The sequence below is a fragment of the Chelonia mydas genome, chromosome 1 (genome assembly GCF_015237465.2).
Source record: "Chelonia mydas isolate rCheMyd1 chromosome 1, rCheMyd1.pri.v2, whole genome shotgun sequence".
Lineage (NCBI taxonomy): Eukaryota > Metazoa > Chordata > Testudines > Cheloniidae > Chelonia > Chelonia mydas.
The window spans coordinates 123,486,467-123,500,454 of record NC_057849.1 but is presented as its reverse complement, the minus strand read 5'-3'; the positions used below and the strand labels follow the sequence as shown (position 1 = coordinate 123,500,454).

At 41.5% G+C, this 13,988-nt stretch overlaps 1 protein-coding gene across 6 annotated transcripts in view; it reads left to right on the top strand.

The window, feature by feature from the left end:
• The window catches only part of DHRSX (dehydrogenase/reductase X-linked), a 226,647-nt gene that overhangs the window by 166,790 nt on the left and 45,869 nt on the right, over positions 1–13,988 (top strand). For all 6 annotated transcript variants that reach the window (XM_043537755.1, XM_037899658.2, XM_037899650.2 and 3 more), the window contains one exon: positions 801–1,008. In XM_043537755.1, the coding sequence (XP_043393690.1) occupies positions 801–1,008 (208 nt within the window). The remainder of the gene's footprint in view (positions 1–800; positions 1,009–13,988) is intronic.

Below are 13,988 nucleotides of genomic sequence, written 5' to 3'. Positions count from 1 at the left end.
GAACAACCTGTTTCCAGAGAAGTTAATAAGAGCTGCAGCTGCTTGAAAATTAGACCACTTTTATATAGGGGCCTAACTACAGATTTAGGGGCCTAACTACAGATTTAGGAGCCTAACTTTAGGCGCCCAAGTTTGAAAATTGTATATAGAGATATACACAGTATGTATTTCCCTAATGAGTCCTAATAAAACTGTGTGTGTGTATACACTGTTTTGTTAATACTTAACAGGGTAGATTTACTTCTGCTCCAGTTCCCCCTCCCCGCACATGGAGACAGCTGTGGGGATGGGGGTTTGCCCCTGGGGGAGGGTAGCTTTTTAAACTCCAGCCAGAATTCAATAGAAAAGTTGCCTGGAAGAGCACATCTGCTGATTAGCCTGGCCCTGCCCACTGGTAGGGTGGCAGGGAGCTTTTTGCATTTCTGCATTCCCACTCCAGATGAACTTACCACTGCCAGGGGCCCACAGTGTTGAGAGCTGGTGCAAACCCAAAGGTTAAATTGACCCCATCATTTTCAAAACACCTTACAAAAATTAACTAATTAATCCTTACAGTGCCAGAGGAAGGGAGGGATGATTCTATCCATTTTCTAGATCGGTAAACTGAGGCCTGGAGTTTGTCATTTTTCTCCAGGGGAGTCCATCATTGTCAGTTTTACAGTTCACATGCAATCACCAATCATCCATCATGTTGAAAGTTGTGTTTAAGATGTGTAGCAGGAATCTTGTGTTGCTTTTGTGTCAGGAATCCTCATTCAGTCTCTGAAGTCATCACACTTTTTCTGCACTTTCTTCCTTAGCGGGGGTGATGCTGGTCCCTGAAAGGAAAACAGAGGATGGATTTGAGGAGCACTTTGGGTTGAACTACTTGGGACATTTCCTGTTGACTAACCTTCTCTTGGAAACACTGAAGCAATCAGGAACTCGCAGTCACAATGCTAGAGTCATCACCGTCTCGTCAGCCACCCATTATGTAGGGAGATTGCATCTTAATGATTTACAAAGCAGGTACAAATATATTTTTTTTCTGTTTGCACTGGACTGCCACAAACTGCATAGATTAAAGTCAGTATAAATTGTCATTCAATGTCAGCTGTGATTTTCGTTAACCAGGGGCTCAAATAATTGCTGATACCATTAACTTTCATAACGCTGTGGTAGCTTTTGGCTTGAGCAACCCTTCCAGTCATGGGTAGGAAAGAAAAATAGCATATAAACACACTTATAAATTGAGTCTGTTTTACATTGGGCCTTGAAAATCTTTGGGCGCATTTTGGTTCTTACATAATTGTGATGAATGTGGTATAAAAAACATTAGACTGACTCCATAACCAGGGCATTCAGGATTCTATGTAACTGGGGCTTTGTAAAATGGCGTATGGATATGTAAAATGGATTCTGGACTCAGGTAATTGTCCTACAATCAGATCCACAGGCAGATGCCAGCACAGAGCCCCATTGTAATTCCCCTCCAGTGTAACGCACCACTGTTGTGGTATGCCAGAGCCGTTCTTAGCTTAAAGGGTTTCAGTGCTTCTGGACTACTGAAACTTTGTGATCTGCCAAAGCCAGCCACTCCTGCCTGGCTGGCTGGCTTTTAGCTTCTCCCCCACCCACACATTGTCAGCTTCTTCTTCCTTGGCAGCTCCACCAGCTGGCACACAGGTCTACTCTAACTAGCCAGAAGCACGCTGTATAAGCTTCTCCTCAGAAACCCTGCCAGCTGGCTGCCACTGCACCATCTTGCAGATGGCATTCCTCCTGCTCAAGTACCATAACCTAACCCCCTCACTGCTTCTCCTGTTTCCCTCCACAGCTAGCATGCTATATCCCTACTATGCCTTTTGTCCACCCTGCCTATTTGCCTTTTCCCTAAGTGTACGCCTACAGCTGCTGCCCAGCTGCTCCTGCTCTGCTCTCTCTCCACTGTCCTCCAGCTACACAGTACTCCCACTCCACACACTGTGCCAGCTTTCCCTGTTCGGCTCTCAGCCTTACTGATCAGCCCCTCTGACTGACTGTAACCATGTTCCCACACCCCAACATACCTGCCATGCCCCTTTGCCCGCCTCCTAGCTTTGTCACCCCCATGTCTTCTGAACTTTCCAAAAACGTTGACTGATTAAGGGGTTAACAGAATCCAAAAGTATATTAATGCCTTTTTTTAAGCTGGGCAAAGGTGCTACATAGTAGCATTTTTCCAAATAACAGACCATGTGACTCTGTTTTCTCTTTTGTGCAAGAAAATACAAACCTTTATGCTAAGTGAAACAGGGCTGCTTGTTTAATTAATTTGAGAGTGAGAGAATTGTGTTTCTAAGCTCGATTTACTAACTAATTCAAATGGCTTTATTCTTGCAGTCAAAGTCAAAGAGTTTCAGCTGGTTTCATACTGAAACTAAGCATTTCACATAATTTCCATACCCAGTCATATCTCAGTCCCTGTGACCCTCAACAAGGACCTTAGCAAACATTTTGAGGCACCTGGTCTGACTTTTCACTTTGGAATGAAACCTAAAGGCAGAAGGCTTGTGTCTTTTATTGCAAATATTTCACATGTGAACACCACATTAAACATGTCAAGACTTTCTATCTGATTTCTGATTTTATTCTAGGCTATCCATTTCATCACAAGTATATTGCATAATCTCCACAGAGCAGTTGTAATTTCATCTCTCACTTGTAAAACAAGCAAGGAAATTATCCTTATACTTCACATAAAGTACATATTCATTGTCTATGATCTGTATGCACTGGATCAGTGGTTCTCAAAGCTGATCCTCCGCTTGTTCAGGGAAAGCCCCTGGCGCGCCGGACCGGTTTGTTTACCTGCTGCGTCCGCAGGCCATTGGCCTGGTTCGCCGCTCCAGGCCAATGGGGGCTGCGGGAAGGGAGGCCAGCACATCCCTTGGCCCACGCCGCTTCCCTGCAGCGCCCATTGGCCTGAAGCAGCAAACCGCAGCCAGTGGGAGCCGCGATCAGCTGAACCTGAGGACTCAGCAGATAAACAACCCAGTCCGGCGCGCCAGGGGCTTTCCCTGAACAAGCGGCGGTCCGGCTTTGAGAACTACTGCACTGGATGATGCCATTTAATGCAGCTCTGCTATGTCTGTAGATAACAACAGCTTCCTTTATTACAGAGAAACCTTGTACATCTTTAGTTTAGGATGTATTTTACTAGTAGCTCATTGTTATTAACTCTTTTTTCAGGGAGATATAAACATAAATGTTTAATTTAGAAAAGCTGTGGCTTAATATGTATAGGAAAAATCTTGCAGCAAAAGTGCCAGTGAGTTTAGTATGCAGTCTTGGTGTTGCACAGGTGTAAATTAGGACAGAATCTGGCTAGTTGTGTGCATTTCTAACCAGTGGGAGTTCTGCCTGAATAGAGAGTTCTGACCTACCATATATACACACCCACCAATGATTTCAAGAAGTGAATTGCAATTTGAACTCCAGACCTACATCTGTGAAAAGACAGCCCTCTCCCCAGATAGGAGAGGCTCTCCACTTATTTTCTCAGTGCCAGATGAATTGTTACTCAACAAATGACCCCACTCAAATCAGTGAACCTAGTTGTGTGTGTGTGAGAGAGAGAGAGAGAGACTGACTGACTGACTGACTGACTGCTCACCAATGTAAGGGAGTTCAATAACCTGGCCTATGCCGGCATGGAGAACTATTACGGTATCATAAATACACAGAAATTGACAATACCACACCACTTGAGATGCGTTGATTCAGAGTAGGCTATAACAACTTCACAGCTATAATAAGTAAATCCCAGAATAACCATTACAGTATTGTTCATTGTGCTAACTCCTAATGATTTCCCCCTATTTCTTTCTTTTAAAAGTGTTTTTAAAATACTAATGTAACAGATTATTGCTACTTTTCTAATGTAATATAACGACCTAAATCCACATAAGCAACAGAATCAAAGTTAAAGTAGTCATACCACCCTTACCTCACCCTTTCCTGCCTACATGTTGCAGTAACATTCATGGCTCTTGGGAGATTTCACATCACAGGACTCTTAAAGCTCCACAGCACACTACTTAGGACCACTGTCTTGGACTTAACCTGGTGAGGAGTGAGTCCCCATAGTGCTTTTAAAGATGCAAATACTTCGTGGTTTTTTTTTAAAGTCTGTGTGTGCGTGTGTATATATAAAATATGCCCCAGGGAGGCCAACATAGTTAGTTTTACGATACTGTGTATCTCTCTCCATTTGTTCTGCTGAACTGCCACATTTTCTAAGAGACAATGCCAAAGTCACCCCTTGTTTTTGCAGTTAAGATGACTGCAAAATCTGTGTGACCATTTTTCACATACCTACACAAATTACAAAATTTTGTAATTTTGAGCTGCCTTTGGTTGGTTCTGATTGGTCATGTGATATTGGTTCCGGTTTTCTGATTGGCTGAACGTACCCCATATTATCAGGAAAGTTAGTAGATCACCTCCCTTTGAATAAATTGCTATGTGTGCTGTCTCTGAGACAGTCTGGTAGAAATATTGATAAAAGCAGGGATAACTGCTTATCATGCACTCATCCATCCAAAGATACTTCTGGGATTTTAAGTTGGTGGTGCCCAAACTGATGACCCATTAGTAACACCAGAGGGGAGACCCATCCCTCCATCTGAGACCCCAGAGAGAGAAAGGTAGAAGGCCATCACTACTTCGGTGCACAAACACCAGGTAGGGAGCTGGCCAAGGAGCTGCCCTGTTTTAAATTCTCTGCTCCACCAGACTTCCTCTGTCACCTTTTCCATACTCTGTGGACTCCTTGTTGGATTTTTCTTCTGTTTCTTTCTTTTTTTTAAATGGAACACTTCACGAATATGAATGTCATTCTGGTGCAGGGGCCATGCTAGTTGGATATAATCTGTTTTATCTATACCTCTGTTCTCTTGCTCCAACTGCCCAAAATTCTGGTTTGAAGTCACAAACCACATCGAATACACTGGCCACAAAACACCAGAAGGAGAAATGATTTTAAAATGGTCTCTTTCCTGTGAATAAAGTTACATAAAATATATACAGTGACCTTTGTTATGTTTCTCTTTCTCGTGTTTGTGCTTCTAGTGCTCTGACTTCTCCATGTCTTTCTCCTATACCTTTCCCCCTCTTATATATCTATTAATTTGCATCTTTTTTCTTTTGATTTCTTTGTTGTATCAATTCCTTTTTCCTCCTTTATTTTCTCTCTTTTTAGTCTGTTTACTTGATTTCTAATTTTACATTTTCATCTTCTTTTCTCTTCTTCTTTTGTATTTTTATTTCTGTATGTTGGTCTTTTAGCTTTTGCCTCTCTATTTCCATCCTTGCCTTTGTTTTCCTTCTCTGCTTGTTCTGTTTCTCCTTTCCACTTTCTTCTCCATTTTACCTCCTCTTTCTCTGTTTGCTTCTCATCCGCTTGCCCTTCCACCCCTCCAACCCCATTCCTCTCTTCTGGATGTTTATTTCCCACTAACAGGGCATGCTGTCTGGTTACACTGTGACAAGACACAGCTTGTTCCACATGGACAAAGCATAGCTTGTTTCATGAGTTCTGTTGGAAAGGAAAACTCACAAGAGCAATGACTGTTCTCACAATGCTTTTGCTGAAGAACATGCTAAAGAACATCAAACATCTTTGTGGTCTTTCAGATCCAGTCCATTTTCAACAGATCTCACATGAGCTAAGGCGAATCCTACTCCATCATCCACATTTTGAAAAATAGCTCTTTAAAGAGTAGTGTATTCCATGAATGTATTCTCTGCATGTCAGAAAACAAAGTTGTGCCTGGAGGTGGGTGGGAAACAATTTTCTTGCCCCATGAGAATTTTTGAGATTTTGAATTTTTGCCCATCCCAAATGGGATGAAAAATTGAAATCTAATAAATAAATAAATAAATAAATAAAATAAATCACAGGCCCATAATATGAAAAAAACCCCACATTAGATTGGGTCAGTCAAAATGTTTCAATGTACATCTACACTTGGAGCTGGAGATGTAATTCCCAGCTTGAGGAGGCATACGCACACTAGCTCTGATCAAGTTAGCACACTAAAAATAATGTAGCTGTGATGGTGTGAGTGGTGAAATGGGCCAGCTGTTCAAGTATGTGCCTCAGATGGGGTTATACTTGGGATGTCTAGCCCCTGACACCACTCACACTGTGCCAATTTATTCATATCTTAAAATAGTTTGGTTTTAGTTCAGTTAAAATACTGGTGAAGATTTGGTGAAGGTATAGGGGGAAAATAGGACTAACTTCTTATTTTATCCAAACCATCTGCCTCTCAAGTTTTAAATTGAAGTGAGGAATAGCCCCTCATCCCCACAGAAATGGAACCTAAGGTTATATATCTCTGAATAACTGGCACTATTATGTATTTTTAATTGCTCATATAAGACTGGTAGAAAATTTTCTCTGCCAAGCTTGTTGTGTTTTTGACTAAATAAATATTTTTTGTAAAAGGTGTCTGTTTTCAACAACAAAAAATTCAAATTTTCATTGAAAACCCAGATGCCCGAAAAATGAGCTATTTTATCTGAAAATTGTAATATTTTGATTTGGAAATGCTGCCACAATGCCTCATGTGAATTGAAGTTCAGTTCCTTCATGTCGCTATTCTCCTTCATGGGATGGGCTCCCTGGCCACACTGCATCTCCCATACTGCACTACCACAACTCTTCAAGGGGGTTGACTTTTGTGCAGCATGGGAGACATAATCCAACGAGGGAGCCCAGCCTACGGAAGAGAATGGGAGCTTGAGGCACTGGAACTAAAGTTCCCATGAGGCACTACAGCAGCATTTCCAACTCAAAATATTTTCATGTTCGGATGATCTGTTTTGGTTTTCAGCTGAAATTTTTCAGTTTTCAAATTACCACTGAAAATCAAAATTTTCCACAGATAAAAGCCCCATTTTTGACCAGCTGTATTACATAAGAGCGGCCATACTGAGTCAGACCAAAGATCCATCTAGCCAGTATCCTGACTTCCGACAGCGGCCAATGCCGGGTGCCCCAGAGGGAATGAACAGAACAGGTAATCATCAAGTGATCCATCCCCTGTTGCCCATTCCCAGCTTCTGACAAACAGAGGCTAGGGACACCATTTCTTACCCATCCTGGCTAATAGCCATTGACGGACCTATCCTCCATTAATTTAGCTACTTTCTTTTTGAACCCTGTTATAGTCTTGGCCTTCACAACATTCTGTGGCAAGGAGTTCCACAGGTTGACTATGCATTATGTACTCAAATGTTTTTCCCCATAAAGGAACAAATAATCCTGCTCACCCACCCTGCCTCCAGATAGTGAGATCCCCAAGCACAATAGAATAGGTGCATTTGTACACTGAGGGTGAAGGGGTTTGGATTTGGGGACACCATGTTGGAAGTAGGACACAGAGATTCCAAGTGGTTTCCTTGAGTGCTCTAATATGGAGAGGTTTGGTAACAAGGGAGGGAGGAGTAAGGCCCAGACCAGTGGATCCATCTCTAAGTTGCCTGATCAGCCATTGTAAGCTCATGTTCATGGAAGACGAGCAATGGGAGCTACTGAAGCTGCAAAAATTTGCAGCAGTGGCGGCGGCGGCCATGGAGTGGCTACATGGCCTGAGAGAAGGATCTTTTCTCCCCAGCACTTGTACAGCATCATGCTTCACAGCCCAGGTACTTGTGCTGTATTATTGATTTTCAAGATTTGGCCAAGAAACTTTTAAAATATTGTTTGGAAGCATTTTTAGGCTTTGATGAGTTACTCTGCCTACTTCATACATACCTTGTTGGTCCTGGCTTTGACTGAAATGTTCATGTGTAATTTCCACATTCTATCTCTACTTTCCACCTTGCTGCCGCTTTTGGAAATAATTGGTTTTTCATCACAAATCATGCAGGGATCAGCTTACCGTGATTCAGTGTGACGAAGTATTTGGGAAATTTAAAACCTACTGGATGGGAGGAAGATGACAATAATACTTCTTTCCCCCTGTTTCCTTGACCACTTGAGCCGCATTGCGTGGCCCGGGTTCTCAAGACACACGCATGAATCATAAATGACATTTTAAAGATTTTGGTGAGGTTGGATTATTGGCTTCATACAGTTTGAAGAGAATTTTAGTGTGCCGTAAATAGTTTAAAGGCAAACCAAAATTATAGGATAGAAAAGACTGCACCAAACAAGCCTCAAATCAAATATCATTCTGAGTAAGAAGGAAAGGGAAACATTTTATTTTTTGCTTTTACTGTCTGCTGAACTTTGCCATTTTAGACTTGCTAAATAAAAATCCCCTCTGCACAAGCTATTTTTCATTTTCCATACTTTTATTAATCCCACATCTTTTCTGACAGCTGGATGTGGGCTTCTGGTGACATGCAGCTTTATATAACTAAGGCCTTCATAAAGGCATTGAATCTGGGAAGTGGATCATCCCTGAGGTCCAAAAATCTCAGGCGTTTGAGTTGTGTCTGTACCTGTTTCAGCTGTATTCCCTCCTTCAGCCATCTGTGTCCTAAGGGGAAGTGGGGTTTTCATGAGATGTCTTGAGTGTTTTTAGTAAATCATTTTCTTCTCTGGCCATTATCTTCTTCATTCTGTTACTAAATTAACTTAATGGTTTTGATGACTGTGTACCTCTGTGAGTCCTCAGCTGTATTCTTACCCAGGGTATGTAAAAACAAACTTTGACAAAGCAGAGAAAATTAAAAAGAAAATAGCAGATTTTTTTTGGTACTGCTAGCCTTAGAGACTGAAGTTTTTTATCACTCTATATAATAGATAGTGACTGTGCAAGTGTTTCCTCTCGGTCCTGCTAATGGTCATCAGTGCTTTTTTGGAAATAGCTCTGTAGGTTGGGGGTCATTCAGTCTTAATGCCATTCAAGCCTTGACCTCTCTGCTTAGACAGCCTGATTAAGTCGATGGGCGCTGACGATGCTGAGCAGCTCCCAGGATGAAAACATGGTATATAGATACCTCAGCTAAAGGCACTGGACTGAGCCCAACTTATTTCACATGGGCCATCCAAGGGTAATAACTCTTGGTCATTATTAAGCTGGCTAGAAGTGGTGCGGGCTGCAGGAACATGCTGCCCGCTGCTTCCCGCAACTCCCATTGGCTGAGAATGGCGAATCGCGGCCACTGGGAGCTGCGGGCGGCCATGCCTGTGAACGGTCAATGTAAACACTGTCTCGTGGCCCTCTAGTGGATTACTCTGAAGGGCTGTGTGCGGCCCGCGAGCCGCATGTTGCCCACCACTGATCTAGAGAGAGAACACATAGAGGTAAGACTGATACCATCATTGTCTGACCTTTGTCCTTTTTCTCAAAGCTGCTTTGTTTGTGTCCGTCTTCATTGAGATTATTTTTTCCCAAACTGCCTTGATTCTATATTTTAAATATATACTTGAATGTGAATGTTTTGGAACTTTATACGTAAAGAAAATCCATTGAGTCTATTTCTTGTATTTGCTGTTTGATTTTGCCTTTTCCAGCAATTTCTTATTTTTAACGGCAACTTCATAGAATTCTAAACAGGAATTGCTGAGGTTGCATATAATGCAAAGCACACTTTTGATCACTTCAACACCTGGGCGATTCCTCTCGTCCGTCCAAAGGTTTGGTGGTGGGTGGGCAGACTGCTGTATTTTCAACAGTTTTGATCTGTTATCGCTTAAACTACGGAATTAGGAACACTGCAGCATCTTTAGCTTGACACATTTTTAACATTAGATTCCCAGTGTATTGTGATAATGCAAATCTTTAGACCCATATAAAAATAAACTGGCCGATTTAAATTATTTTTCTGGCAACTGGCAAATCCATAAAATATCCGACCAGGCTGGTCAAATACCGGCCAGGTGGTAACCCTACATCCCGGCTATGATGAAGCGGCTTTAAGGAACTCCCTTGCTCCCTGGTGCACAACCAGCACTGCAGGAGTGTGGAAGAACTTCCACAGAGGCCTTGTTCTCCCTTCCACGCATATGGGCGGGGAGTGGGCAGACCTTGGCAGTATACCAGGGGAAGTAGTCTGTACCAAGCGTAGGGCTGATGCAGATTACTTTCCCTGAGGTGAAGGGGAAACCAGAAACTAGATTGTGACCTTCAGAGTCCTGATCCTCTCCTGGGACAGTGCGGCTATGTGCTGCTCCTTACAAAGGGCTTGTGGCAAAGCCATGACTGAGCATACTATTGATTGTGGGGATTTTGAATTGAACAAATGAGTACTGTTCATGTTTCTTATTGAGCTGCTTCAAGTGGTAACAAATAGTTCAAGTAATTACTTCTAAGCTTCTGTATTTGTAGAAAATGGGTATTTTGTCAATACTGACTTGTGCCAATATCTATATGTGGGTTTGTTTTCTGTGAATATGGACATCCTGTAGTTGCTCCTAGAACGAATCATTACTGTTCAAAAGGAAAGGGTATACCGGTCATTCATAACTGCCTTTTTAAAAGTGAGGATTCTGCTGTCCCTTTGAGGGATCTGGCCTTTGTTGTCACATTGCATAGATTTCAGACTTCAGCCCATGACTGTGGAAGTGGGAAAGTGGAAGGAAGCCTCTCAGCGGTACTTTAGAAGGGGAACCCAGGCCATATTACAATGATGTGTCCTTTCCTGCGTGGAAAGTGGTGCCCATGCTGGCAAGGCCCATTCTGATTTATTTTGTTATTAATATTTTGTAATATGGTGCCTTAACATTTATTTCCAGGCTGCAGGTTTACAAAAAGAGAGAGAGGAATTCACTCTTCATTTCCCACATATTATAAATGAATCTGTGTATGATCACACAAGGCATGGAGTGACGGATTTCAGAGAGTAGGAAAAGCTCTGAGACTCGATCAATTAATTCCTTTCTTTCTTTCGACTGCAGATCAGAACAAGGGCTCTGGCTGGACTGATTTAGGAAATATACTCTGCCTCTGGCAGTTCAAGAAATCTGGCAACACAGGGCTAGGTTCTCAGCTGGTATAAATGGATGTTGCTCCATTAACTTCTCTAACCAAACTAACATCAATATTTTAAAATTCTGGTATCTGAACTTAGGCACCTATGACCACATTTTCAAAAAATAATATATCAAGTGTGTATGTAACATTTGCACAAGAAAGTGCAGGCTGAGCACTCATTATGCTCATGTATGCAAAATGGATAACTGTGCAATTGCATGTGTGTGATAGATGTAATTGGTAGCAGGACAGGTACAGTACACATCTCTGTGATGAAATATAGGTAATTTGGTGTATTAGTTCCTTTGAATTTAGTTCTATTTCACTATTGTATATCATGGAATCATAGAAATGTAGGGCTGGAAGGGGGCCTCAAGAGGTCATCAATCCTAGCCCCCTGCCCTGAGGCAGGACCATGTAAAAGTAGACCACCTCTGACAGGAGTTTGTCCAACCTGTTTTTAAAAACCTCCAATGACAGAGATTCCAGAACCTCTCTTAGAAGTCTATTCCAGAGCTTAACTACCGCTATAGTAGAAAGTTTTTCCTACTATCTAACCTAAATCTTCCTTGCTGGAGATTAAGTCCATTACTTCTTATCCTACCTCCAGTGGACATGGAGAACAATTGATCACCGTTGTCTAGTCTATATAACAACCCTTGACATATCAGAAGACTGTTATTAGATTTCCCCCATAAGTCTCCTTTTCTCAAGACTAAACATGCGAATTTTTTTTAACCCTTTCCTCAGAGGTCAGGTTTTCAGAATCTTTTAACATTTTTATTCTCCCCTGGACTGTCTCCAGTTTGTTCACATCTTTCCTATATGTATGTTTGTTTTTCAATTAATAAGACTTTTTTCAGCAGGAATATACATATTTTCTCAGATCCTCCCATTCTGCCCTTTCTTGGTTTGTGGTTTCCTTTACTTACATCAATGGAAAATGACTCTTCAGTCTCTGAGAAGTGATTGTACAGGATAAAGAGATGTAGCACAGACAAGTAACCTTCATAAATATAATGAGCAATATTTTGGACTCTGAGTTTGGTTTATCATAAAAAGGGAAATGAAATATTTATAACAAATAGCCAGAAAAGATGCACCTAGGTTCTGCAAAGCATCTATGTAGCTTTGTTAAAAAATAAACAAACTGTAAAATCTTTTAAAAGTCTTAGGGCTTGTCTACACTGTTGCTTAATTCGATGTAATTTACGTTGCTCAGGGGTGTGAAAGACCCACCCTCTGAACAACGTAAGTTACATTGACTTAAAGCAGTGTCCACACTTCACGGAGGTGGAGTAATTACATCAACGGGCAAGAGCTCTCCCGTCTTCACCAGATGTGCTACATTGGCATAGCTGCATCAATGCAGTAGGTCAGCCGTGAACACAAGCCCTTCGAGAATACTTTAAACTCCTGCATGCTATTCTTTGGGGGGACAAAATCTAGAAATCTGATAGCACTGTCAGTGTTTAATAATGGTCTTTTAGATTCTTGACTAAGCAACAATGGTGTTAAAATATAAATCATTTAAGAAGTTCAGTCATTTTAATAGATCGTGCCAGCTTTTGCTATATAAACTGATTCTACCCTAGGCATGCATTGCAGTTGTGTCTGTGGTCTTTCATTAAAAGCCCCAGCATGTTACCCACATTGTGCAGCAGTCCCCAGGTTTTGGTGGAAGACACAGCTATTTGGCTGTACTGCAGTTTGATCTTAGAGCTCTGTGCCCTGTAGCTAATTAAACACACTGGGAATTGAAGGGGCATGATGGGAGAGGGAGAAGGCATCAGGGTTTTGACCTGTAAAACAATACAGTGGTTAGGGTCAGAAAATCTGAACTTACAGCACCAATGAGATTAAATATAGCTATTTATTGTGATCTCAGCACACTCAGGCTGGCTCTCTGAGGCTTTTGCTTAAGCAAGAGGGGGTGGGGAAGAAAGCCTTCAGGATTTTAGAAATGACATTGAGAGGACATTTAATGTGTTGTTCTAACTAGAACTGGGCAAAATGCTGATTTTTCGGTTCCCTGGTAGTTCAAAAAAAAAATTGGTTTGAGTTGAACAAAACGTTTCATTCAACCTGAAATTAAACATTTTGCTTTGGGTACTTTTAATAAAACCAAAGTAAATTAAGGGCTAGATTCACAAAACATAGCGGAGGAGGAGGTGATGGTAGTGGTGGGTCTTTCTTAACATCTCCTGTTGAAGTTGTTCCACTTTGTATGAAATAATTAAATATTCATTGAACCAGAGAGAGAGAGTGACTATGACTCTATAGCCTGGTGATTAGGACGTTCACCTGGAGAGGTGTGTGGAGGGAAACCTGGATTTGTAGAGAAACAATGCCTTAACATGATGCTAGGGGACAGCTGTTGGAGATAGCCCCTTATGGGTGATTTGTAAAACCAACTTCCTGATTATAATTGATTGGAATTTTTTTTATTTCTCTGCAAATTTAGACCAAACCAAACAAAAAAATCTTTCATTAATAACCCCAAACCTTGTGGCAAAAAAAATGGGGGGGGGGGGCGGGAATTGGGTTTCCATCTAAAAAACAAAACAAAATAGTTTTTCAATGAAAAGTTAAAAATTTCCATGGAAAACAGATTTTTTGTGACAAAACTGTTTAGTCAAAAAACACATTTTCTTGTGAAATGCGGTTTAAACAGAAAATTTTCACCCAGATCTAATCCTGATCAGCTGTGGTCACCGGAGATTCCAAAGCATTTTCGTAAGAGTAACAGTGTTGTTCATTCTGTTGTCTTTGACTAATTTGATTCTGTCTACCTTACTGTCCCTTGTAGTTTCAATAGAGTAAATTATTCTTTCTTTCCACTACTATGTAGTATAGCTGATGCAGAATTCCCTCTAGAGAGGATTTCTTTTCACTGGTGGGAGAAATAACCCACACACTTCCCGAGACCACTTAGAAATTAATGAGTCTGCTCTACAGCCTTACCTAAGAGGCCTCTGGCTTTTAGCTCATGCAGTAGAGGTTCCTGCACTAGGCTCCAGAGGTCCCAGGTTCAGT